Genomic DNA, 25,321 nt, shown 5'->3' on the forward strand with positions numbered 1-25,321 from the left:
CCCCTGGGGAAGGTAGCACAGACCACTGAGCTTGGCTGGGTGTGGGGAGGCCCCTGGAGTGGGAGGTGCAGACCCCAGGGCTGTGCTGTGGGATCCCCTGGGGCAGGAGACACAGACCCAAGGGCTCAGCTAGCCTGGAGCGGACTCCTGGGGTGGGAGATGCAGACACCAGAGCTCGGCTGGGCTGGGGGAGGTCCCTGAGGTGGGGGCACAGACACCAGAGCTCAGCTGGGCTGGGGGAGGCTCATGGGGTGGGAGGTGCAGACTCCAGGTTGAGGGCGGGTGCCCTGGCTGGGGCTGTCTCTGTGTGGGCGGGCGGTGTGTTCCTGAGCGCAGCTAGGGCCCGGGTATATGGGTGCTGCACTGGGCGCTGCCCAGCATCCATAGCAACAGCCTGGCAACCTGCTCTGGCTTCCCAAACAAGGGCAGGCAGAGCTGAGCTGAGCTGCATCCAGTCTCTCAGAACTGCCTCTTGGGGATTCATGGGGCCGCATGGGCACCAGTCCTTCCTGCTGCTCCTGGCCCTCTGTGCCACAGGTAGGCAGCTTGGTACTGAGCGATGGGCCACCCACTTGGTAACAGGGGGAATCCACCTTCCAGCCTCCCTTACCCGGGTGCTGAGGGCAGGTGGAGGGCATGGCTCTGCCCCAGGGAGCCAGCACAGCCAAAACCCTGTGTCACCGGCATCCCTCCCACCCCAAGAAGCCAGCACTGCCTGAGCCCCATGGCAGCGGCAGTCCCGCGCCCCAGGGACCCAGCACCACATGAGCCCAATGGCACTGGCAGCCCTCACCCCATGAAGCCAACGCAGCCAATGTCCCATTGCACCGATAGGGTCCCCACAGGGTGCAGTCAGTGTTGAGGAGCTATCCATCCAGGGAGGGGTGCCAGAAGCTGGGAGAAGTTGCAAGTCTTGGCTGGACAGCAATGGGCATGAGCCATCCTGGATAACACTGTCTCCTTCTGCTTCCAGGGGCCTTCGTCAGCGCCACAGGTAAGAACTGAGTGGCCAGGAACTGCAACCAGCAGCCCTAGTGGCCCGCATGCCCGGATGTTTGCCCAGGTGTGTGTGGGGTGTGTGTGTGAACCCACCCAGGTGTGTGTGTGTGTGTGTGTGTGTGTGCGTGTGGGTGTGCCCATGCGTACGTGTGCCAGGTGTATGCTCCCCCTCCCTTGTCCACCCACTCGGACAGCACTCCCCTTCCGTCTCCACCCCCACAGTGGACAGCGTGTCCCCTCTCCCTCCTTCCCCCAGACAGTGCTCCCCATCTACCTCTATCCCCTGGGACAGTGCTCCCCTTCCACCTCTGCCCCCTCAGACATCTGCCCCCTCAGACAGCGCTCCCCCTCCCTCTGCCCCCTTGGACAGTGCTACCCCGCCCTGTCTGCCCCCTAGGACAGCATTCCTCACCCCCTCCATTCCCTTGGCCTACACTCCCCCATTCCCTCAGCCCCCGGGACAGAGCTCCTTCTCCCTGTTCGCCCCCTCGGACAGCGCTCCCCCTCTCTCTCCGCCAACCTCAGACAGCCCTCCCCGTCTGTCACAGAGTCCTCGGGCGATGCTCTGGAACTACTCCATACGAAGCCAGTCAGGACTCTGGGGGAGCCTTCTCTCTCTGAGCATACTGTCTCCAGGGCAAGAAGCTCACACAGCTTCCACCTTCCTGGATCTGACCTCAGAGCATTCAGCATCCCCTTCCACACCGTGCGCTTCCTGCAGTGAGTCCGCCTGGGTGAGGCTCCTGGGGAAGCCAGAGGGCTCTGCACCCCACTCCACTGTCAGACGTGACTCTCAGCCAGCTGGTAAAACAGAAAGTTTATTAGTCAACAGGAACACAGCATAGAAGAGAACTTGTTAGCACAGAAATCAGTGACTTTCAGCCAAGTCCATCTTGTGAGGAGGGGAGCCCAGAGCCAGGGCTCTGGTCCTCCCCCTGTGCCCCAAGCCATCAGAGACTGACTTGCTGGAAGCTGCCTGGCCCCAGCTCTGCCCGTTGCTCCGCCTTTGTCTCGCTTCCCGGGCTAAGAGTCACCTGGTCGGATCCCCACCCTGGGTCTCAGGTTACGAAGGGCCTGACATAGCATTAGTGCAAGCAGCTGGAAAATCCCCTGCAAAAGTCATACCCCCCCTTAGTCCCACCACCTAGACATTGACGCAATACACAGGGAAACTGAGGCACGCACAGCATTCATGAAAAACAGTAAGACTCACATAGGCTCACATACAACATAATAAGGGAGAATCCCCACTTCGTCACACCCTCTCCCTCCGCCACCTGGACTGTGCTCCCCCTACCCTCCGCCCGCTCAGACAGTGCTTCCTGTCTCCCTCCGCCCTGCTAGACAGCTCTCCCGCCCCCTCCGCCAGCCTAGACAGAGCTCTCCGTCCCTGCCTCTGGATAGCGCTCCCCTTCTCCATCCGCTCCCTTGGACAGCGGTCCCCCTCTCCCTCTGCCCCCTGGACAGAGCTCCTCCTCTCCCTTCACCCACTGGACAGCACTACCCTTCTCCATCCACTCCCTTGGACAGCACTCCCCATCTTCCTCTGCCCTCTGGACAGAGCTCCCCATCTCCCTCTATTGCCTTGGACAGCACTCCGCCTCCCCCTCTGCCCTCCTGGACAGCACTCCCCGCTCTGCCCCCTCAGACAGCGCTTCTCCCTCCCTCTGCCCCCTCAGATAGGGTTCCCCCCTCCGTCCGCCCCATGGACAGCGCTCCCTCTCCCTCCCCCTGGACAGCACTACCCCTCTCTGCCCCTTGGCCCACACTCCCCCTCTCCCTCCGTCCTCCTCCCCCTCTCCCTCTGCCCCCTGATCAGTGTTCCCTCTGCGCCCTCGGACACCTCCCCCTCCGTCCCCCTGGACAGCGCTCCCCTTTTCTCTCCACTTCCTCTGTAATGATGCTGCCCTTGATGGGACGCAACTGAGAGTACTAATTCAGGACAAATTGCTTAGAGCAGGGCAAGCACAGCCCAAGGCTGGGGTCCTTTGCACACCAAGACAAACCAAACCAGCCAAACAGAGAAGACTTAGGTTTTACCCCACTGGCTAGCCAGATGTTATACAAGCAATTCCCTTAGACACTCCAGTTTCCCAGTATCACCACCAATGCCACTCATTATGGGGCTGAATGGGTATGACAACCAATATCCCAGTAAAAGAAAAAAGGTTCTCCTGATCCCAAAGGGCCAAGCCCCAGACCCAGGTCAAATTATAACTTAGATCTTACCCAAAATACACCCTTATAGCCAATTCTTATTAACTAATCTGAAATTTATTAAAAAAGAAAAGATAGGGAATTGGTTGAAATACAGATTTGAGTTCAATTTCTTGAGGTCCAGATACATAGCAGAGATGGTCAGTTTACAGTTGCCAAACGTTCTTTTAGAAATAGTCCATAGTCCATATTCAGGGTGACTCCAGTCAGTGACTGGGGACTCAATTCTTATGGCTTAGGGTTTCCCCTTCTTGAAACCCAAAGCAGATCTGAGATGAAGATGGATCGTGTCCCAGGGTTTTTATACATTTCCAGCAGCCTTTTGGCCTGAAAAAACAATAAGCTTAACGTTCCTTCTCCCAAACATCATGGCAATTAGCACAGGGTAATTTATCCATTAAACAGTACAGGTTACCACAATCTTCAAAGAGAAATATAGACAATAATACTGTTTCACTCAAGTGTCTTCCTAAATATCAATACTCCTTTTTAAAAATCTTTGAATCAAAGCCATGACAAGACTTGTTTTCTTACATCACAAGACCTGAACAAACAGCTACCATTCTATCTCTAACACTGCAGGCTTGCATTTCAAAGCTCTATTCATTTACATATCTTCCTAACAAGTCTTTAAAGTTTGGCCATGGGTCATGTTAATCTGTGAGTTAATTAAGTCTTTCTGGCCCTGTGTCACCGTTCAATGAGATATTATATGTTATGTTATATTACACTCATAATGTCTCACCCTCTGACAGCGCTCCCCCACCCGCTCCATTCCCGTGGACAGTGCTCCCCCTCCTTCTCTGCCCCCCCTTGGACAGCGCGCTCCCTCCCCCTTCCTTCCCTCTCGGTCTAGACAGCACTCCCCTTCCCCATCGATCCCCCTCGAACAGCACTCCCCCTCTCCCTCCATCCTCCTGGACATGCTCCCTCTCCCCCTCCTTCCCCCTGGACAGCAGTCCCTCTCCCTCCCCCTCAGACCACACTCCCCCTCTCCCTCCACTCCCCTGGACAGTGCTCCCTCTCTTTCACCGCCCCCCTGGACAGTGCTCCCCCTCTCACTCTGAACCCCCCACAACCCCAGACAGCGCTATCCCCTCTTCTCACTTGTCATTAGCCGCACAGCCCGCACAGGTGTGGGGTGGTGTGGCCCAGGCCCTGTCCGCGCAGGCACCCGTGGGCACAGGTGCAGCCACACACACCCAGCTGTCCCTGATGCTCTGGGGGTTTCATGGGTGCCTGCTGTGGCAAGGGCTGGATGGGCTCATTCTGCACCTCTCTGTGCCAGTGCTGTCCGGCCTGCCCACCACAGTGAGCGTGATGGAGAGTGCAGGACCGGGTACGATCATCGTGGAGTTCAACTTGACCTGCCAGAATGAGAGCAGCGTCCCCACCCCTGCCCCTACCCTGCAGAGCACCCCACCGACCTCCTTCTTTAACCAACCCACCGTCACCCACCACACGAGCCCAACTGTCCACTACAGCGTGCAGGTACGTGCTGCTGTCCACAGTCTCCAGGAGGACAGACCTAGGCCCCGCTGGCAAGGCAGCCCAGCCTGGAAGTGCCCTGTGGGGCTGTGCTGGCAGGTGCAGACCCCAGACACCGGCAGCATTAGGCCAGGGCAAGGTCGGCCTGGAGGCCTGAGCTCAGTGGGGACAGGATCTGCAATGGGAACAAGGGGCCAATGTGCTGTCACCGTGCCCCCAAGGGCGAGGGAGGGGTATGTGCACCCCCTGAGGGCGGTACATGATGCTGGGCAGTGAAGACCCAGGCGCCAGGGTCCCGGGCAGCCCAGTCCACACACAGCCAGCTCCCCCAGCCTCTGAGCCAAAGGCCCATTCTGAGCCAGTCAGCACCTTGCCAGCCCAGGCCTAGGAGCTGTGCCCAGCAGGGTTGCACCAGCCTGGCACCCAGCATCCTGGAAGGGCAAGGGGGGTATTTCAGACACACAGCTCTGGCTGCCAGTCCACTGGCTCCTGGCACCCCTTGGTGCCAAGGGCCCAGAACCCATCCTGTGCAGTGCCAGGTCCCAGCCCCAAGCTCCTGCTGGCCCAGTGCATCCAGCGCCAAGTCCCTGCCCCCTCTTCCCCCGCCCCCCGGGACAGCAGGCTAGCAGCAGAGCCACTGGGAGCAGAGCCTGCACGGCCTCCACCAGGGGCTCCCCATGGTTCCAAGGGGGCCCAGGGTTCTGCTCTTGGTGAGGAGCAGGCCCACTCCCTGTATGGCACCCAGGGGTGAGAGAAGTGCAAAGAGGGAGACACAGGGGGACTAGGAGGGGGCTGCGGGCTGGGTCTGAGGCTGGGGAGTCTGGAACAGGAGCCCTCGCTGCATGCGGGATGAGGGGCGGAGAGGCAGGGCCCCATTACATGCGGGGTCAGGGGCAGGGCCTCTCTGACATGCGGGGTTGAGGGCGTGGCCCCCTTACATGCAGGGTCAGGGCCCCGTTTCGTGCGGGGTCGGGGGGAAGGCAGGACCCTCTTACATGCAGGATTCCAGGCAGGGCCCCATTACATGTGGGGTTGAGGGCGGGCCCCGTTACATGCAGGGTCGGGGGCAGGGTCTCGTTCCATGCGGGATTGGGAGGAGGCAGGGCCCCGTTCCATGTGGGGTCGGGGGCAGGGCCCGCTGAATGGGGGAGGCTGGCATAGCCTCTGCTCGGTGCCAGAGCCTGCTGAGTGCTGGGGTTTCTGCTAGATCACGCTGAGCCCCAGTGCGGCGCTGGATGCTTGGCAGGTCAATCAGTACACACTGACCCTGGAGGCCACCTGCCCAGGGGAGATGCCTGCCAACGGCCAGCTCTTCGTCCAGATCCACACAGTGGATGGCCCCCCCCAGTGCATGGCCAGGTTTGCTAGCCAAGGTAAGTGCCCAGCCCCTGCACTCCCCTGCTCAGCCCCTGCACTCCCTTGCCCAGTCCCAGTGCTCTGCCCCAGCCAGGCCCTGCACTCTGCCCTGCCCAGCCCCAGTGCTCTGCCCCAGCCAGGCCCTGCGCTCTGCCCTGCCCAGCCCCTGTGCTGTGTGCCCAGCCCAGCCCTAGTGCTCTGTCCCACCCAGCCCCTGCACTCTGAGCCCAGCGCTCTCCCCTGACCAGCTCCAATGCTCTGCCTTGCCCTGCCCCTGCATTCTTTCCTGCCCACCCCCTGCGCTCTGTGCACCGCCCCTGTGCCCAGTGCTCTGCCCCACCCAGCCTCTGTTCTCTGAGCCCAGCACTCTCCCATGCTCAGGTCCTGCGCTCCGCCCTGCCCCTGACCTCTGCCCTGCCCCGCCCCTGCGCTCTCACCTGCCCAACCCCTGCCCTCTGCCCCAACCAGCCCCTGCACTATGAGCCAAGTGCTCTCCCCTGCCCAGCCCCTGTGCCCTGTGCCCAGCACCTGCGCTCTGTGCCCAGTGCTGCCAGGGGCGTTGGGGATCCAGACCAGGATGGGGAGCCCTGCCAGGACAGAGGGGGCACTTCTGGTGCTAACAGGACTCGCCTCCTGGCTCTTTCTGCTCTTGGCCAATGGGACCCAGTGCAGAGCGTGGGGAGGTGGGTCCAGGGTGGGTGGAGCGGCCTCTGAGCCCACTCCGCCTGGATCTGTGCTTTCCTGCAGTGGGGGAGCTGGTGCAAGTCCCAGAGGATGTGGCACCCCTGACGCCCATCTACACCGTGGTCCTGCGGCGGCCGGCTAGCGGGCTGAGTGTGAGCATGGAGCTGAGCCTGGCCTCCCATCCCTGGACGGGTGCTATGGGATGGCCCTGCACAGCCTGAGCCTAGGGAGCGAGGGTCTGACAGGGCCCAGGGGTGGGGGAGAGGCTGTGGGGGCAGGGGGATCGGATGGGGCCCAGTAGCAGGGGAGGTGCTGTAGGGGAAGGGGGATCCAACAGGGCCCAGTGGTGGGCGAGGGACTGTGGGGGTGTGGGGATCCACCAGGGCCCAGTTGGGGGGGAGTGGCTGTAGGTGTGGAGGGATCCAACAGGGCCCAGTGGAGGGGGAGAAGCTGTGGGGGCAGGGGGATCTGATGGGGCTCACTGGCGGGGAAGGGCTGTGGGGATGGGGAGAATCCGAGGGGCCCAGTGGCAGGGGAGGGTCTGGTCCAAAGGGACCCAGTGGTTAAGGAGGGGCTGTTCTGAGCTGGGGGTCTCGGTAAGGGGTATCTGGTTCTCTGGCTCAGCCCCTCTCTCCATGGCAGTTCACCATAGAAGACAATGACACGCCCCTCACCATCGACCACACCGGGCAGGTGCTGGCACCAGGATCGGGCTTCATCCCAGCCCATGCTGGCCAGGTGAGTGCTAGGGTCTGCCCCTGCTTGGGCAGCCTCCAGCCCTGCCTTCTCAGGGTAAGCCCATCACCCCCAGGCCTGCTTCTGGGGCATGCCCTCCCCGAGAACCCCCTGTCACGGAGTATGGGGGAGTCAGGCCCTGCACCCCTCTTCCTGTGACTCTCAGCCAGCCAGTAAAACAGAAGGTTTATAGGACAACAGGAATGCAGTCTACAGCAGAGCCTGTAGGCACAACCAGGCCCCTCAATCTGGTCCTTCTGGGGGTTCGGAGAGTTTAGATCCCAGCTTGGGATTCCCTGAATTCCACTACCCAGCCCCAAAACCGAAACTGACTAACCCTCTCCAGCAGGCTCTCTTCCGTTGTCCAGCTTCCCCCTCCACCCTGCCTGGCTCAGGTTTCAGGCTCAGGTACGGTCCATCACCTAAAGTCACCCCCTGCTCTCCCATCCCCCACACGGACAGTTCCTACTTCATCACACACCCCCATCCCCGGGTACTCCATCTACCCCCAGACCCCTCCGAGAACACCCCACCTCCTCTCCCCAGGCCAGGGCTCCCTCCCCGCACCCCCATGGCTCTGGGGCTCCCCCTTCTCTCCAGCCATCTGGGGAGAGCTGATCAATGCCCATGGGGCTTCAGGCCCCCCGAGCCCACAAGCTCCCTCTCTGCCCTCACCCATGGGCCCGCAACGCAGCACCAGAGCTCAGCGGCACTGCCCCATGCAGCATGGCCCAGGCCAGGGTCCTGCCAGCCTCACCCAGCACCTGTGTCTCCAGGCGTTCAGGCTGCAGATCCTGGTGACTGACAGGAGCAGGAGAAACTGCAGTGGGGCCGTGACAGTGAGGGTGCTGCCCATCCACCACCCCCACATCAACTTCACGTAAGGACACAGGTTGTGGGGCTTGGAAGTGTGGGTCACAGGGGTGCTGGAGGCAGGGGTGTGGGGTAATGTTCCCAAGGTGTATGGCGCAGGGGGCAGAGTTGTGGGATGTGGGGTGCAGGGTGATGTGTGCAGGGGTCAGGGGTATGGGGTGCAGTATTTGGGGCACAGGGGGCAGAGTTGTGGGGCAGGGAGATTTGGGGCATGGGGGTGCTGGGGGGCAGCGGTATGGGGCGCAGGGGTGTGGGGCACAGGGTGATGTTTCCAGGATGTAGGGCATAGAGTTGTGGGGTGTGGGGATTTGGGGTGCGATGGTGTCATGGAGTCACCGAGGCGATACTCTGGAACTACTCCCTATGAAGCCAGTCAGGTCTCTGGGAGAGCCTCCTCTCTCTGAGCATACTGTCTCCAGGGCAAGAAGCTCACATAGCTTCAACCTTTCTGGGTCTGACCTCGGACCATTCAGCGAGATCTTCCACACTGTGCACTTACCGCAGCGAGTCAGTGATTCACATAGGCTCATATACAAAACAACAAAAGAAAATCCCCACTATGTCACAGGACATGTGGATTACAGGGTGATGTGCACAGGTGATGTGTGCAAGTGTGATGCTTATAAGAAGCACACAGGATCTTTTTCAGGGGAAAAGGCAATACACTACATTTCCTGAAGATACAACAATTAGCATATGCTTTCAATTACACTCACACTCTGTCCCATCAGTCAATGTTATAGTTACCAGTCCAGAGTCCGGATCAATCTAGTGGCCAGCTAGGTTGATCACGGGTAGGTAGGAGCCGGGTTCTGTTGGTCGCGACACGACATTCCGGGGAAGTCTTGGCAGGACAAACCCAAAGTTTCAGGGTAAGGCACTCTGTTTTTATAGTATCAGAGGGGTAGCCATGTTAGTCTGGATCTGTAAAAGCAGCAAAGAGTCCTGTGGCACCTTATAGACTAAGATGTATTGGAGCATGAGCTTTCATACATGCATCTGATGAAGTGGGTATTCACCCACGAAAACTCATGCTCCAATATGACTGTTAGTCTATAAGGTGCCACAGGACTCTTTTCTGTTTTTATAGTGATTTTCCTTCATTGGGACCAATAAGTTTTGCACGGTCATGCTGTATTCAATTGTTGTTTGACGACTTAAATTGTTTTTCTCATCCTTTATCTTATTCTTTCATGAAGTCTCTCAGAGAGTTATCCCATGGTGTTTTGGGTCACAGCTATCCTGTCCCCAATGATAGGTGCCTGTCTCATCTTTAGAGTCGTCAATCTGCCCTCCTCTCACATTTCAATAGGGGTGTGTTGCAGCCTTCTGGCCCCCTTGTGTCTGTCTCCAGTGCTCCCTAGAACATCTGGTTTGGTGTTGGCCTTCACACTTATCTCATAACACACATATTCCTTATTCACACACAAAACAGAATTGATTTACGCAGAACATTTTGAACGGGAACATCAAATTGCAATGCAGAAGAAAAACAATCATGGCTATATTATTATCTTATTATTCTTTATCCTTCATTCTAAATTATACAAAATACAAACAATAAATCCTACTACTACACTGGGAGTAGGGATGAGGGGCATGGAGTGCAGTTATTTGGGGCATGGGGGCAAGAGTTTGGGGTGGAGGGGTGTGGGGCACAGGGTGATGTTCCCAGGGCATAGGGCGCAGGGGGAAGATTTGAAACACAAGGGGGCAGGGGTGTGGGCTGCAAGAGTGTGGAGTGATGTTCCCAGGCATAGGGCGCAAGGCTAGGCCTGGAGGGGCAGGTATCAGGGGGCCGTACGCAGGCAGCACAGTGCGGCTGGGCAGCAGACCCATCAGCCATGCTGGCGGGCGGGCTCTTAGAGAGCATGTGGCAGCCTCCCGGTCCTGCTGGGGACCATGAGTGGGGTGAGGGTGCCTGGGGCAGGTGTTGAGTGGGTGCCTGGTGGTGGCGAGGCCAGCGGTCGCTGGGCTGACCTCTGCTGTGTGGTGGGCAGGGTGGAGTGGCGCCACGTGGCCGTGCTGGAGAAGAGAGGTGCCATGCAGCTTATCACGCAGGTCCAGGCCCAGGGGGACAACGTGCGCTATGAGATCATCGCCCCGGCCGCCCACAGGCTCTACACCATCGATGCAGGTGAGCCACGCTGCTGCCCCAGGCCAGGCATACGGCCCTGGGGCTCCCTCATAACATGGCGGGGCCATGGCACATCTCTGGGATCCCCCAATATCGTGGTGGAGCCGTCGCCATTGCCATGTGTCTGCCCCCCCATACCGTGGCAGGGCCGTGGCCAGGGGAGCTGTCTCTGCACCCCTCCATAACGTGGCAAGGCTGTGGCTGGAGGGCATCTCTGAGATCTCCCAATACTACTGTGGCAAGGGCGTGGCCAGGGACGTGTCTCTGCCCCACCCCATAACATGCCAGGGCCATGGCCGCAGACATGTCCATAACATGCCCATAACATGGCGGGGCTGCGAAGCTGGCAAGTTTCCCTGAGGGCAGCCCTTCCCATCAATCCCTGTCCCTGCCTTGGGGTACTGAGGGCTGCAGAGGCCCCATCCTGGTGCTGAGCATGTGGTGGTACCCTCCTGTCCTTGGCAGTGACTGGCGAGCTCCGCAACACCTACCAACTGGACCTGCAGCGCTCCCCAGAGGTGGCACACACCCAACTGCTGGTGCGGGCCTACAACATGCTGCACCCCAGTGACAGCGACACCATGGGCCTCAACATCACTGTGCTGTCCACCAACACACTGGCACCCCGCTGCTCGCCCGCCGTCTTCCTGTAAGGCTCCCTGCCCTTGCCCCCGCATCATGGCTGGGAGCCAGATTCTGCCCCTGGTTCTGCCCTGCTCTGGGAGGGCAGTGAGGTCTAGTGGTTGTGGGAGGGGGGTGTGAAGCTAGGACTCCTGGGTTCTGCCCCAGCTCTAGGAGGGCAGTGAGGTCTAATGTTTGGGAGGGGTGGAGCCAGGACTCCTGGGTTCTATCCCCAGCAGTGACACACCCTACATTGCAACGCTGGCCAGGTCCCTGTAGCTCCCCTTGCAGAAGGGGCTGCTGCCTGGGGTGCGGGGAGATCCTAGCCACAGGTGGCCCTGGCTGAAGCGTCATGCAGATGGGCCCTGAGTGCTGGCCACAGGGCTGCTGGGTGCACGCCTGGCACTAGGGCAGGAGAGAGGCCCCCCTCCCTTTGCCCATGTCCTGTGGGCCCTTCCCCTTCCCCACTGGTAACCCCAGTCCTCCTTCTGCCAGGGCTCAGGTACCTGAGGACACTCCCATCGGCTGGACTCTCGTGACGCTGACATGCATGGACCCAGATGCCAGGAACAGCTCCCTGCGCTACCAGGTGGAGGGCGACCAGCACTCACGCTACAGCTTCCGCATGCAGGGGCCACAGCTGCAGGTGAGCCCAGCGGGCAGGGCCTGGGCACGCCTGGCCAGTGCCAGTTGCCTTCTGCAGTCAGCAGGGCATCATGGGGCACTTCTGGGGCCTGGTCTGTGGGATCCGGACTGCTCCATCTAGCGACCCGCAGGGAGCCCAGCTGTGAACTGCCTGGGCTCTATCCCCAGCTCTGGGAGGGGGATTGGGGCTAGTGGTTAGAACTGGGGGAGCAGGGCTGGGAGCCAGGCCTCCTTGGCCCTATCTCTAGCTCTGGGAGGGGGCAGGGGAGGGGGCTGGGGGGCTGGGAGCCAGGACTTCTGGTTTCTATCCCCAGGACCCCAGCTCTGGAAAGGGAGTGGAGGCTAGTGGTTAGAGTGGGAGGGAGGGGGCCTGGGAGTCAGGACTCGAGGTTCTCTCCCCAGTAGGGCCCATGTGGGGTTCAGGGGGAGGCATGGGTATGGCAGGGCCCAGCGGGCAGCCCTGACTGTGGGAGTTTCAGTTTCCAGCCCCTGCACCTCTGAGCTGCCTGAGTTTGAATCCCACAGGTCAACGACACCCTGGACTACGATTCAGCTGCCAGTGCCCGCTTCCAGTACGTGGCTACCATCTTGGTGACAGACAGTGGGCAGCCCCCGCTCAGCAGTGAGTGTCCCCGCTCCGCTGATCCCCGGCCTGGCCCAGGCCCCCTCAGTCCAGTCGCACAGGGAGGGCAGGGGCAACTGAGGGCAGCACGAATCCCAGCATAACCCTTAGCCAGAAGGTGCATCCATAGGGGACACAACTTCCAGAATACAATGGGGTCATGAAGCACCTCTTTACCACCCACGGAGCTGTCAGCAAGAAACAACCTTTCCAGTCCCCAAGAGCCTGGTCCGGGTGTGTGTGTGGAGGTTGTTACCCTCCATTCCCAGACAGCCCCCTCATCCCCCCCCGAACCCCAGACAGCACAGCCTTGTGGGGCTGGTCCCCCCATCCCTAAACAGTCTGGCCACAGGGGCTGATCCCTCCCACATCCCCAGACAGCCCAGGCCCCGGGAGCTGATATCCCCCATCTCCAGACAGCCTGGCCCCTGGGGGCTGGTCCCCCCACATCCCCAGACAGCCCAGTCCCCGGGAGCTGATCTCCCCCCATCTCCAGACAGCCTGGCCCCTGGGGGCTGGTCCCCCCTCATCCCCAAACAGCCCAGTCCCCCGATTCCGCCCCCATCTCCAAACAGCCCAGCCCCGGGAGTCTGGTCCCCCCCATCCCCAGACAGCCCGGCCCTGGGAGGCTGGTCACCCCCATCCCAGACAGCCCGGATTCACTAGGCAATGCTCTGGAACTACTCCCTATGAAACGAGTCAGGACTCTGGCGGAGCCTCCTCTCTGAGCATACTGTCTTCAGGGCAAGAAGCTTACACAGCTTCGACCTTCCTGGATCTGACCTCAGAGCATTCAGCATCTCCTTCCACACCGTGTGCTTCCTGCTGCGAGTCTCCTGGGGAAGCCAGAGGACCCTGCACCCCAACTCCGCAGTCAGACGTGACTCTCAGCAGCATGTAGAACAGAAAGTTTATTAGTCGATAGGAACACAGCATAGAACAGAATGTGTTAGCATAGAAAGTAGTGACTTTCAGCCAAGTCCATTTTGGGGAGTACTGGGTCTCCTCCCCTTTGTCCTGCTTCCTGCGCAAAAGGTGTCACCTGGTGGCACCCCCTCCTGTGTCTCAAGTTACAAAGGGCACCAGTCATAACATATGTGCAGGCAGTTGGAGCAGTCTCACCTGCCCCCACAGGTCTCAGCCAAAGTCACACACCCCTATTCCCACCACCGAGGTATTGGTGCAGCACACAGGAAAACTGAGGCACACACAGTATTCATGCAAAACAGTAAAACTCACATAGGCTCAACAGTAAGATTCACAACATAACAAGGGAAAAATCCCTACTTTGTCACACCCTCCATCCCCAGACAACCCGGCCCCACGTAGTTGACCCCCCCGGCCTCTGTGATGCAGCCCGTGTGCCCGTGCTGGTGACGGTGACTCCGAAGAACGAGCACTCACCTGCGTGCCCAGCCAGCACCATGTTCAGCGTGCCAGAGGATGCAGCTTTCGGTGACACAGTGGGCCAGGTGAATGGCACAGACCTAGACTACCCCTTCAACAACATTGAGTACAGCATTGCTGGGGGTGCTGGCGCCAACCCGCCCGCCTTCTACATTGGCCCACGCACCGGTAAGCTGCCATGTATCATGGAGTCCTCAGGCGATGCTCTGGAACTGCTTCTTACAAAGCCATTCAGGACTCTGGTGAAGTCTCCTCTCTGTAAGCAGACTGTCTTAAGGGCAAGAAGCTTACATGGCTTTCACCTTCCTGGATCTGACCTTTGGAGCATTCAGCATCCTCTGCCCCTCCCTGTGTTCCCACAGCAAGTCCGCCCAGGCGGGGTCCTGGGGAAGCCAGAGGGTCCTGCACCCCAACTTCACAGTCAGACGTGACTTCTAGCCAGCCAGTAAAACAGAGGTTTATTAGATGACAGGAACACGGTCTAAAACAGAGCTTGTAGGTACAGAGAACAGGACCCCTCAGCCGGGTCCATTTTGGGGGGCAGTGACCCAGACAACCAAGTCTTCCCCTCACTCCACATCCCCAGCCAGCGCCAAACTGACTCACCCTCCAGCCCCTGCTTCTCTGAGCTTTGTCCCTTTCGCGGGCAAGGAGATCACCTGATTCCATTGTTTTCCAACACCTTTAGTTATCACCTTGCAGGGGGGAAGGGCCCAGGCCATTAGTTGCCTGGAGACAGAGTGTCGGCCATTTATGCACACTGGCCCTTTGCAACAATCACACCCCCTTATCCCACCACCTATAGACTTAAGAAAAGCATGGGGGAAACTGAGGCACCCCTACAGTATTCAGAGGAAACATTAAGGACAGTCCCACTTTGTCACACCATGCCAGTCTGCGTGGGCCTGTGCTAGCCTCTCCACCTGTCCCTGAGCCTGTTCCCCTGCTCCCCACCTCATTACCCCTGCACGCGCCCCCATTACTTCATCCGTCCTGACCCCATTACCCCACCCTGCTCTGCCCCCATTACTCCTCCCCCACCCTGCCCCTTACCCCTCCCACCCCCCATTACTCCATTCCCACCCTGACCCCATTACCCCACCCCCATCCTGCCCTGCCGCCGTTACGCCTCCACCCACCCCATTACTCCATCCCTTTCCTTACCCCATTATCCCTTCCCCACCCTGTCCGACCTCCATTACCCCATCCCCACCCTGACCCCATTACCCCCCTCACCTTGCCCTGCCCCTGTTACCCCTCCACCCACCCTCGTTACTCCAGCCCTGCCCTGACCCCATTATCCCACCCTGCTCTGCCCCATTACCCCTCCCCCACCCTGCCCCCTTACCCCCTCACCATCCCCATTATTCCATCCCCTCCCTGACCCCATTACCCACATCCACTCTATCCCTCCACTCCTCCCCCACCCTGCCTTCCAGGCAGCCCCCTCCTCACCTGACCCTAGCCTTGACCCTTAGTCCCTCTCTTGAGGAGCCCAGGCTGTGGGTGTCTCTCCAGAATGTTTCTGCATGGCTGCTCCTGTGTCATGCAGGTGAAATTCACGTGCTTGGGCCCCTGGACTACGAGAGCAAGCAGGTCTATATCCTGACCGTGCAGCTGCGAGATGTGGCCAATGATGCAGACCCACGGCACCAGCGCAGTGTGCTGTGTGACATCACCATACAAGTGCAGGTGATGCTCTGCTGTGCGCCTCCTGGCCAGACCCAGGACCAGTCCCACAACTCATGTGCGCCAAGGGGCTGGTTAAGGTTACTCAGGCCACCTTAGCTTTGGCGTTCCCTAATTCTGGAGCGCTTGGCTCTGCTAACTCAGCGTGTCCTCGGCCTGGTGGTTCGGTCTGTGCCGTTCCAAGGGTTCTACAGGAGAAAACGGATCAAATCCCATTAAGGTATCTGCTAGGAGCCTCGAATGCTTGGGTTCAGCCCCTGGCCACAGGAGGGCAGTGTGCTCTTTATTAGCACAGGGGTGCTTTGCCTTTCCGCAGTGCTCAGGCATGGAGGGTGGGTGGCTCTGCGGAAGCCTCCCCAGTTATCCCTCAAATCGGCCCGCTCTTCCCATGAGCCATGACAGCAGCCAGGCACCTAGAGCCTGGTGTCCCCAGCCAACCCTGCCAAAGGCCCAGCTGGGAGCCCTGTGCCTGTGCCTGGTGCACAGGGGGGGCTCCCGGACTCACCTGCCTCCTGAAGTGGAGGGATGAGGCTCTGCCACGTGGCTGAGGAGGGAACCCTGGTGGGTGGAGGGCCCAGACCAGGTAGCATCAGGGTCCCTCCAGGTGGTGATGAGGCTGCAGGAGGCTGTGCTGGTGTTGTGCAGGGATGGGCTCTTCACGGCCTCGGGACCCAGCCCACTCAGTGCACTGGCAGCCAGCTCCCCAGCTGTGACCAGAGACAGAGAGCAGCATGGAGTCCCTCTGCCCCCTGCAGTGGGCTTGAGAGAAGCTGGAGGGAGGAGGGGAAACAAACAGCCCATGGGCATGGCGCCATCCACAGACCTTTGGTAGAACCAATAGAAACATGGGTTACAGGCTGCTGCTGGCATGGCCCTGCCCACACCCAGTGGCAATGGGGCTGCCCCTGGGATGCCGCAGGGTTGGCCCTGCCCATGCCCACCAGCAATGGGGCTGCCCCTGGAGCATCACAAGCTGCTGCCTGGCATGGCCCTGCCTGTGCCTACCGGCAATGGGATGCCCACCCCACCTCCCTCCTCTAGCACAGATCTGCCTGGCAGGAGTGAGAGGTGACTCCATGCTGGTTGGGAGCACAGTATAGGGTTGTGACACAAACGGTACTGCTCTGGCCTTACCAGCAGAGGGCAGTGCCCTGGCTTAGCATGCTGTCACTGTGTATCTGGAATGTCATGCTGCCCTGGTGCCCAGGGTCTGTCCTGCGGCCTAGTTCGCAGGAAGGAGAGCTGCGAATTTGCCTGGCTCAGGGATGGCCCATTGCCCTGGCCTGGGGCTGACGTACCCAGCTAGGGGAATCCTGATCCCACCTTGGGCCCCGAGTGCCACTGCAATGCACCTGCACCACAGCCCTGGGGTAGCTGTTCCCAGCACAGGCCTCTGTGTGCCCCCAGGACACCAATGACCAGCCCCCACGCTGCACGCCCCCCTTCCAGGAGTTCTTCATCTACTCCACCCGGGACCCCAGCCTGCCCCTTGTGCAGTTGCAGTGCTCCGACGAGGACAAGAGCACAGTGCTGCCCCTGACCTACACCCTTGTGGGAGGTGAGTGGGTCACGTTTCCATGCCCCTGGCCTAGCACAGGGCAGGGGTCGTCTCTGTGCCCTTGCCCTATCTTTTTTTTGGGGGGGGGGCTCTGTGTCCCTGGCCTAGCCTTGGGTGTGGGCGGGGTAAGCATGTTTCCATGCCCCTGTCTTTCCCATTGGGGGTGTGAGGGAGGGAAGAGGCTGGGTTTGGGCCCCATAGGGGCTCACATCTCAGTCCATGCTCTCTGGGGACCTGGCAGGGCCTCAGAGGTAGTGTCTGCAGTGGGCATAAGGGGGCTCTGTGGTGGGGCAGTGAGGGGGTGCTCTCTACACTCGGGGTGTGGGGCAGCATCCTCTTCGCACTACTCCCCCGATGGGCAGTGGAGCCCAGGCTCATCAGGCCCTTTCCTTGCCAGGTAACACCAATGGGCGCTTCCGGCTGGCAGGCAACACCCTGCTGCACTTCGCTTTCTCCTACCCACCCGACAGCATTCGTGAGCCCCACACCTTTGAGCTGCTGGTGGAAGTGACGGACAGCCTCAGTACGCCACACCACAGCACCACAGCCACACTGGTCGTGCACGTGACACCCTGGGCCACTACCACGCCCAGCACCACCACTACACGCACGGTGAGCCAGGGAGCTCCGGGGTGCCCCCAACTCAGCCCCTGCCCATCAGCCTGCTCTGTTCTCCGGGGTAGCCATATGGCCCAGGGTAACTCCCCCACCCCCTCAGCCTGTTCTGGCCCCCCAACCTGGCTGCTCCCATGTCCCCTCTGGAGGGCTGCTTCTACCCCCATTTGTTGTGGGCACAGCCCCTGGCCTTGGCAAGGGGGCAGGGATAAGCCTGGAGCTGAGGTGCCCGCTGGAGGGCTGGGCAGAGCCTGCGCTGGGATGTGGGGAGCAGTCTCCTTGCTTAGGGCTCCAGTCTGTGTCCTGAAATCACCCCAGAGCCCACGCTGTGCCAGACTTTCCCGGCGCCCACCCTTTTCTGGCAGGGTGTTGGGCACAGGAAGGTTAATGCAGCCGCCTGTGACACGGTGCCCTAAGCCATGCTGAGGCCCAGTGCCCTGCGTTGCCAGTGCATGGAGCTGCTTTGTCTCATGAGAGCACTGCCCCCAGCCCGCAGAGCTCCCTGCCCCAGCATGCCCACACCGAAGCTTGATAGGCCTCCCAGCACTTTGCTCTCTGCTAGCAGACCCTGCAGAAGGAGCCGCTAGTTGTCACACGCACCGAGCGGTTCTGGGCACCCTCACCCTGGTTCGTGGCGTTGCTGACCGTCTCCATGGTGTTGCTGCTGGTGGTGCTGGCATGGCTGGCCTGGAAACTCCTGGGTAGGTGAGTGTTAACATGCAGGGCAGCATAGGCAGGGCTGCCAAGCAGGACACACCCTGCCATGGCCAGTGGCCACCTGGCCGGGAGAAGCCGTCAGGGCTCTATGTCGCGGGGCAGCCATCTCTGCCAGGGACAGCAATCCACCCACACCCTGTTCCTGGCCCCTAGGACAACAGGAGCCCCGACCCCTGCCCTCCCCTACTCCCCACTCACCACTTCCCTGTGCTCCTCATTGCTGGCCTGCTCCGGGCAAGTCAGCGCAGTCACTCCTACAGGACAGGTGAGAGCCTCTCCACAGCCTCCCCACTGGCCCAGCCTGAGGAAATGCAGGGGACCCAGCCCTAGAGCTGGGGGTTGGGGACCCCATTGGAGCCAGTCCTGGGACAGGGCCATTCCTGTTACCAGATTTGCCCGTTACTTTGGGGTACGCTAGTTTATTAGGTTTCAGAGTAGCAGCCGTGTTAGTCTGTATCCACAAAAAGAATGAGGAGTACTTCTGGCACCTTAAAAACTAACAAATGTATTTGAGCATAAGTTTTCGTTGTCTACAGCCCACTTCATCAGATGCATAGAATGAAACATATAGTAAGAAGATATATATACATACAGAGAATATGAAAAGGTGGGAGTTGCCCTACCAACTCTAAGAGGCTAATTAATTAAGATGAGCTATTATCAGCAGGAAAAAAAACTTTTGTAGTGATAATCAAGATAGCCCATTTCAGACAGTTTACAAGAAGGTGTGAGGATACTTAACATGGGGAAATAGATTCAGTTTGTGTAATGACCCAGCCACTCCCAGTCTCTATTCAAGCCGAAATTAATGGTATCTAGTTTGCATATTAATTCAAGTTCAGCAGTTTCTGACTGGCGTCTGTCTTTGAAGCTTTTTTGTTGCAAAATTGCCACCTTTAAGTCTGTTACTGAGTGACCAGAGAGGTTGAAGTGTTCTCCTACTGGTTTTTTAATGTTATGAGTCCTGATGTCAGATTTGTGTCCATTTATTCATTTACTTAGACTGTCCGGTTTGGCCAATGTACATGGCAGAGGGCAATTGCTGGCATATGATGGCATATATCACATTGGCAGATGTGCAGGTGAACGAGCCCCTGATGGCATAGCTGATGTGATTAGGTCCTATGATGGTGTCCCTTGAATAGATATGTGGACAGACTTGGCAACGGGGTTTGTTGCAGGAATTGGTTCCTGGGTTAGTGTTTTTGTTCTGTGGTGTGTGGTTGCTGGTGAGTATTTGCTTCAGGTTGGGTGGGGGGGCTGTCTGTAAGGGTTACTCTTCTGGGGGGGGGTGTTCTGTAATTCTATCAATGTACTGCTTGTGTCACTTGTGTTTTCATATGGAGCTCTACTTCTCCCTGCTGCAAGTCCCTTCCCAATGGAGCTATCCTGCAGGACCTAGGTTCCCCAAGGCTGGGCTTCTCCAGCCCCAGACTCAGATGAACACACACACACACACACATTAACAGAGCAAGTCTGAGTGGACCGAGTCAATCAGCACTCTCAAGCTGACGCTGTATATGGTCCTGGACTCAGTGGGCTGGGGCAAGCAGCACTTCCAAGTGCCACCCTTATATGCCACAGGTACAAGCACTGAAATAGAGTAAGCCTGAGCAGGCTGGGTCAAACAGCACTTCCAGGCTGCCACCCTCATATGTCACAGGTTCATCATGTCCCTATCCCCACTTTTACATTACAATTGTTCTGGCAGTAACCCACTTGATGAGCAAACCCCACCGTATTTTTGGGCGCTACAGGGACCTTTAGCTTAGGTAAGAGGAACGTTGCTGTAGCATAGATGAGGGAGCCAAAACCACAAAAGAGTAAAGTTCAGCGAGAGGGAGGGAAGCAACCAACTTAACCATAAAAGTTATTGAATAATAGTGATAACCACACAAGGAGAGTCTAAACAAACATAAGAGTTACATTATTAAAAATTATAAAAGTCAGATATAGAAAACTATACTTGATCAAACAAGTCAGGGTTAAAAAGTTATACGTGAAAAGAAAACAGAGCGAGAGAGCTGGGGGGTCTCACCACTCCATGAAGCTTGAACTGGTCAGGGTTCCCAGGTGATGGTAGCTCAGGGTTCTGAGTGCTGGAGACAGGCAGAGTCCCCAGCACAATCAGGCAGGAGAAGATGAAGTTCCAGTGGAACTGATGCAGAGTTTGGATCCAGGCATCAGAACCAGGGGCGGCTCTAGCCATTTCGCTGCCCCAAGCATGGTGGCATGCCGCGGGAGGTGATCTGCCGGTTGCCGGTCCCGCGGCTCCAGTGGACCTCCCGCAGACGTACCTGCGGAGGGTCCGCTGGTCCCGCAGCTCCGGTGGACCGTCCCACAGCAAATGGCACCTGCCTTCCATAGGGCCCTGCAGCTCCCAGGGGGCTTGGCACCCTACCGCACCATGCTGTTTCCTTATGCCCCTCTCAGAGTGACCAGCCCTGTACACCACAGCCTGCCCTGGTGCCTGTTGCCTAGCATGGGACCCAAGCCTCACCCGAGGAAGCTCCTTGTGCTCCATAGCCTGAAGGCACTGATGGCATGGGCTACCCCACTGCCAGGCTGGGAGCTCCAGTGCCTTGGCATCCAGCAGACGGTGCCCAGGCTTTGGGAGGGGCATGCACCAGCGCAGGTGGTAGGGGCCTGGCTCTTTGGAGTCCTGCCCCACATGGGGCCCATGCCCTGACTGTCCTCTCACTCCCCTCAGGGCCTCGTTAGACTCACATGTGGCAAAGAACAACGCAGCCCTGGGAGAGCTGGAAAAGGAGACCAGCCGCACCAGTGTCCTCAGCCTGGTACTGATGCTTTGTCCACGCATGTGCCAGGCAGCAGCCCTGCCAAGGCTGCCCCCAGAGCACTGCCCCATCCTGCGGTTGGCATGGCCCACGACAGCTCCCCCAAGATGTTGGGCACCTTCCCCAGGTGGAAGGAACAGTCTCCGTGCCTGCCCTGTCCCCAGCACCCACTGCTAGCCCCGCCCCCCCAGCACCACCTGCTGGCTGTGCCCCCCCAGTGCGCCTGCCCCATCCCCCAGCACCTCCTGCTTGCTGTGCCCTCGAGTGTGTCTGCCCCGCCCTCACCCAGCACCTCCTGCTGGCTGTGCCCCCAAGTGCGCCTGCTCTGCCCCCCCCAGCACCCCTTGCTGGCTGTGCACCCCAGTGCACCTGATCCATCCTCCAGAACCCCCTGTGGCTGTGCCCCTGAATGCACCTGATCCACTCCCCAGCACCCACTGCTGGCTGTGCCCCTGAGTGCGCCTGCCCCGCCCCCCCAGCACCTCCCGCTGGCTGTGCCCACGAGTGAGGCTGCCCTGCCCCCCCAGCACCCCATACTGGCTGTGCCCCCCAGTGTGCCTGACCCATTCCCCTCTCAGTGCCCCTGCCCTCACAGCATCCCCTGCTGGGGGAGGTAAGTGTTGCCCTATTCATACAGCTCTGGCTCTCAGGTGGAGTTTGGGGCTCTGCACTGAATAGCTGCTCTCTGCTCTTGTCTCCACAGCAGGAGCAGTTTGATGGCCGCGCCCAGGACCCCAGTGAGTGCCAGGCCCCGGCCCTCCCCAACCTCCTCCAAAACAGTGCCGGCGCCCTGCCCTCTCCCCACCTCCTCCTAGCCACTTCCACCTCCCTATCCTCCCCCACCTCCTGCCAGTCAGTGCCAGCCCCCTGCCCTCCCCCCACCTCCTTCATTGCAGTGCCAACTCCCTACCCTTCCCCACCTACTCCCAGCCAGTGCCATCCCCCTCCACTCCCGCCCCCCCAGCCTGTGCCAGTCCTCTGTCCTCTCCACACCACCTCCCGCCAGCCAGTGCCAGCCCCCACCATTCCCCTGCTCCTTCCAGCCAGTGCAGGCCCTGCTCTCCTCCCAACTAGTGCTACTCCCTGCTCTCCCCCACCCTCCTCCCAGCCAGTGTCTTCCCATGCCATCCCCCAACCTCCTTCCAGACAACGCCGGCCCCCTGCCCTCCCTCACCTCCTCCCAGCCTGTGTCACCTCTGCCCTTCCCCCACCACCTCCCAGCCAGTGCTGGCCCTCTCAGGGCCGTCTCCAGAGCCCAGCGGGGCAAGCACCCGCCTGGGGCGGTCCTTTCCCGGGGGGGGGGGGGCGGCAGGCTGGGCCGGCGGACCTGCCGCAGGCATGAGTGCAGAGGGGACGCTCGGCCGGCGGCTCCAGTGGACCTCCCGCAGGCATGACTCAACCTGCGGCAGCTCAACTGGAGCCGCCAGACCAGTGAACCGCCCGCAGCTGCGGGAGGTCCAGCCGAGCCGCGCGACCAGCGGACCCTCCGCAGTCATGCCTGCGGGAGGTCCGCTGCTCCCACGGCTCGGGGGCGCCTCCCGGGCATTACTGCTTGGGGCGGCCAAATTTGTAGAGCCGCCCCTGGGCCCTCTGCACCCTTCCTCCTCCCAGTCAGTGCAAGCCCCCTGCCCTCCCCCCACCTCCTCCCAACCAGGGCTGGGCCCCCTGCATTCCACCTCCTCCTCCCAACCGGTTCCCTCTGCATTCGACCCCCTCCTCCCAGCCAGTGCCACCCCCTGCCCTCCCCCACTTCCTGCCAGTCAGTGCCAGCCCCCTTCCCTCCCAGCCAGTGCCAGGCCCCAGCCCTCCACCACCTCCTTCCTTCCAGTGCCAGCTCCCTGCCCTTCCCCACTAAGTGAGAGGGTATGGCTGGAACCAGGGCTTTGCAGGTGAGGCGCCACCAGGGCCGGCTTTAGCAAGAGCAGGGCCCGATTTGTGGGGCTTGTACTCACCAGGCTGCGCTCCGAGTCTTCTGCAGCACTTCGGATTGCCGCGCTCCGGCCAGGGAAGCGGGGCCACGGGGTTTGCCGCGCTCCGGTCCTGGAAGCTGGGCCACAGGCTTAGAGCTGTCTGTCTGGCACTCCAACCGAGGGAGCGGGGCCACGGGACTTGCCACGCTCGGGTTGGCGCTCCGGCTGGGGGAGCGGGGCCGCAGGCCTTGCTGCGCTTGGGCCAGGAGAGCGGGGCCAAGGGGTTGCTCGGCTCCGGCTGAGGTAGCGGGGCCGCGGGGCTTGCAGGGCTCCGGCCAGTGCTCCAGCCGAGGTTGTGGGGCCATGGTCTTGCCATGCTCTGGCTGGGTGCGGGGCCCTCTTAGGCATGGGGCTGATTCAGGGGAATCAGGGGAATTGGCCTAAAGCCGACCCTGGGCACCACCCCATAGCAGAGTCTTGCCCCCTCTTGTGTTGTCAGGGGAGAGCTGTGCATGTGGGCAGGGGCGGTCAAAGGGCCCATCGCCCCCTCACTTTGGAGACCTTGAGCAGGTCTGGGGCACTAAGATGGTTGAGCCCCTGCCTGTCCCACGGCACCACAGGGGCGGCCGTGCCACATCTGAGCACAGGCCCTTGGGGCAGGGGCAAAGTGCCACTCCCACTTGGCCCCTTTTGGTCACTCATGTCCCCCTCCCACATTACAGCCCTTCCAGCCCCACAGCCTGTGTGCAGAGCCCGGCGGCTGCCCCTGGCGAGAGCCCAGAAGGGATGTGGGCCCTGCCCAGTGTGATGTGCACCGTGCTTTCTGTCTCAAGTTACAGGTCAGGATTACCTCTTCAACAGCAGCACCGGAGCGCGCCGCTGGGTCTGAGCAGACACCACCCGCCTTGGTCTGAGTGGACACAGCCCCTCCCCCCCACTGCTCCCTCACCCTGCACTGGGTCTGAATGGGCACAGCCACACCCGGGTCTGAGTGGTCTCAGTCTCCCCCTCCCCGAGTCCTCCCAGCACAGCTTCTGTGGACAGGCCATGGCTGGGTCCCTAGAATGGGGCAGGCTGTAACTTTCTGCTCTGTGCGCTAACCAAGGACCATCTGCGTGACGTCCCAGACACCCAAAAAACCCTCCTGCTTGTACCCTCCTGCTGAGTCACTACAATGCCGGGGTGCAGTTCTACCTTTGGGGGGTGCAGGTTTCCCTCCGTGCCCATCGCAGGGGGACTTGCTGTGGGGAGCTCACAGAAGCAGGGGGGATGGAGGCTCCAAGGATCAAACCTAGCTGGTGATGAAGCTGTGTGTCTTACCCTAGGCAGCGAGACACAAAAGTGGCTGGCACACTGAGGGGTCCTGCCAGGACAGCTCCAGAGCCAGGAGGCAGGGTCCCACCCAACAGAAACGAAGTCGTCCTGGGGAAGAGGGGTACCAAGTTAAGCACCGGGTTCATTGGCCATTTGGGCTCGGCTAAAGGAGAGCACGGGGTGTATGGGGCCAGCCATGCCCCGTGTCATTCACTGCACCGAGCAGTGATTGGGAAAGGGGAAGAGCCGTGCGGGTGCCTCCAAGACAAAGGGCCGTAGCTCAGGCCAGAGGCGCTGAGAACGGTGTACAAGGGAGGAATCTGCTGAGGTGCCAGTTGGATTTTAGCTTTAAAATCTAACAAACAGACTTTGCCAACTGGAGAAGGGCCCTGGCTCACAATGCACAGGATAGCAGCACCTGGCACGAACCAGTCCCTCTGCACCCCTGAGCAAACCAATGGCTACCAGCCACCTGCAACTGTCCTGAGCAAACCACCAGCTGCCAGCCCCCCGCAAAAGTGTCCTGAACCAAACACCAGCTACCAACCCCACCTCCCACCACTCCTCCCCCAATTGTCCTGAGCAAAACACCAGCCACCCCCCCCCGCGACTGCTTTAAGAAAAACACTGGCCACCAAACACCACCCACCCAATGGTCCTGAGTAAAACACCAGCTGCCACCCCCACCCCAGCCCTCCAACTGTCTTGAGCAAACCACCGGCTACTAACCCCACCAACTGTTCTGAGGAAAACACCAGCCACCAACCCCCCCCCACTCCTGACTGTCCTTAGCAAAACACGGGCTGTCAGCCCGCTCCAAACTGTCCTGAGCAAAACACCAGCCGCTAACCCACCTGTGACATTGCACTCCATAATGTTTATTGGAAATATGCTTATGAGTGTGACTATAATGTAACTGGAATATGCTTTATGCAA

At 59.9% G+C, this 25,321-nt stretch overlaps 1 protein-coding gene across 6 annotated transcripts; it reads left to right on the forward strand.

The window, feature by feature from the left end:
- Positions 1-434: 434 nt before the first annotated feature.
- CDHR4 (cadherin related family member 4) lies at positions 435-25,321 on the forward strand. 6 transcript variants are annotated; one of them, XM_045022809.1, is made up of 19 exons: positions 435-537; positions 974-994; positions 4,505-4,707; positions 5,912-6,077; positions 6,808-6,896; positions 7,387-7,482; positions 8,256-8,359; positions 10,353-10,489; positions 10,955-11,138; positions 11,606-11,756; positions 12,281-12,377; positions 13,734-13,952; positions 15,337-15,476; positions 16,881-17,031; positions 17,429-17,643; positions 18,212-18,351; positions 21,074-21,161; positions 21,865-21,898; positions 23,905-24,092. In XM_045022809.1, the coding sequence occupies exons 1-19, from the start codon at positions 483-485 to the stop codon at positions 23,958-23,960; spliced, it is 2,346 nt and encodes a 781-aa protein (XP_044878744.1). In that variant the 5' UTR covers positions 435-482; the 3' UTR covers positions 23,961-24,092. The 6 variants fall into 6 exon arrangements, 5 of the variants coding, with proteins under 5 accessions (XP_044878744.1, XP_044878746.1, XP_044878742.1 ...); XM_045022811.1 differs by having other exon boundaries at positions 23,911-24,092; XR_006580839.1 differs by lacking the exon at positions 23,905-24,092 and having other exon boundaries at positions 18,212-18,347; positions 21,865-21,875.

Source organism: Mauremys mutica, chromosome 7 (assembly GCF_020497125.1).
Source record: "Mauremys mutica isolate MM-2020 ecotype Southern chromosome 7, ASM2049712v1, whole genome shotgun sequence".
Taxonomy (NCBI): Eukaryota; Metazoa; Chordata; order Testudines; family Geoemydidae; genus Mauremys; species Mauremys mutica.

Excerpts from the sequence above, each read along its gene's own strand:
- CDHR4 (XM_045022806.1), top strand. The coding sequence starts at position 483 with ATGGGGCCGCATGGGCACCAGTCCTTCCTGCTGCTCCTGGCCCTCTGT. Across the intron at positions 538-973 it reads CCTGGCCCTCTGTGCCACAG|GGGCCTTCGTCAGCGCCACA; the intron begins GTAGGCAGCTTG and ends TTCTGCTTCCAG. Across the intron at positions 17,644-18,211 it reads GCACCACCACTACACGCACG|ACCCTGCAGAAGGAGCCGCT; the intron begins GTGAGCCAGGGA and ends CTCTGCTAGCAG.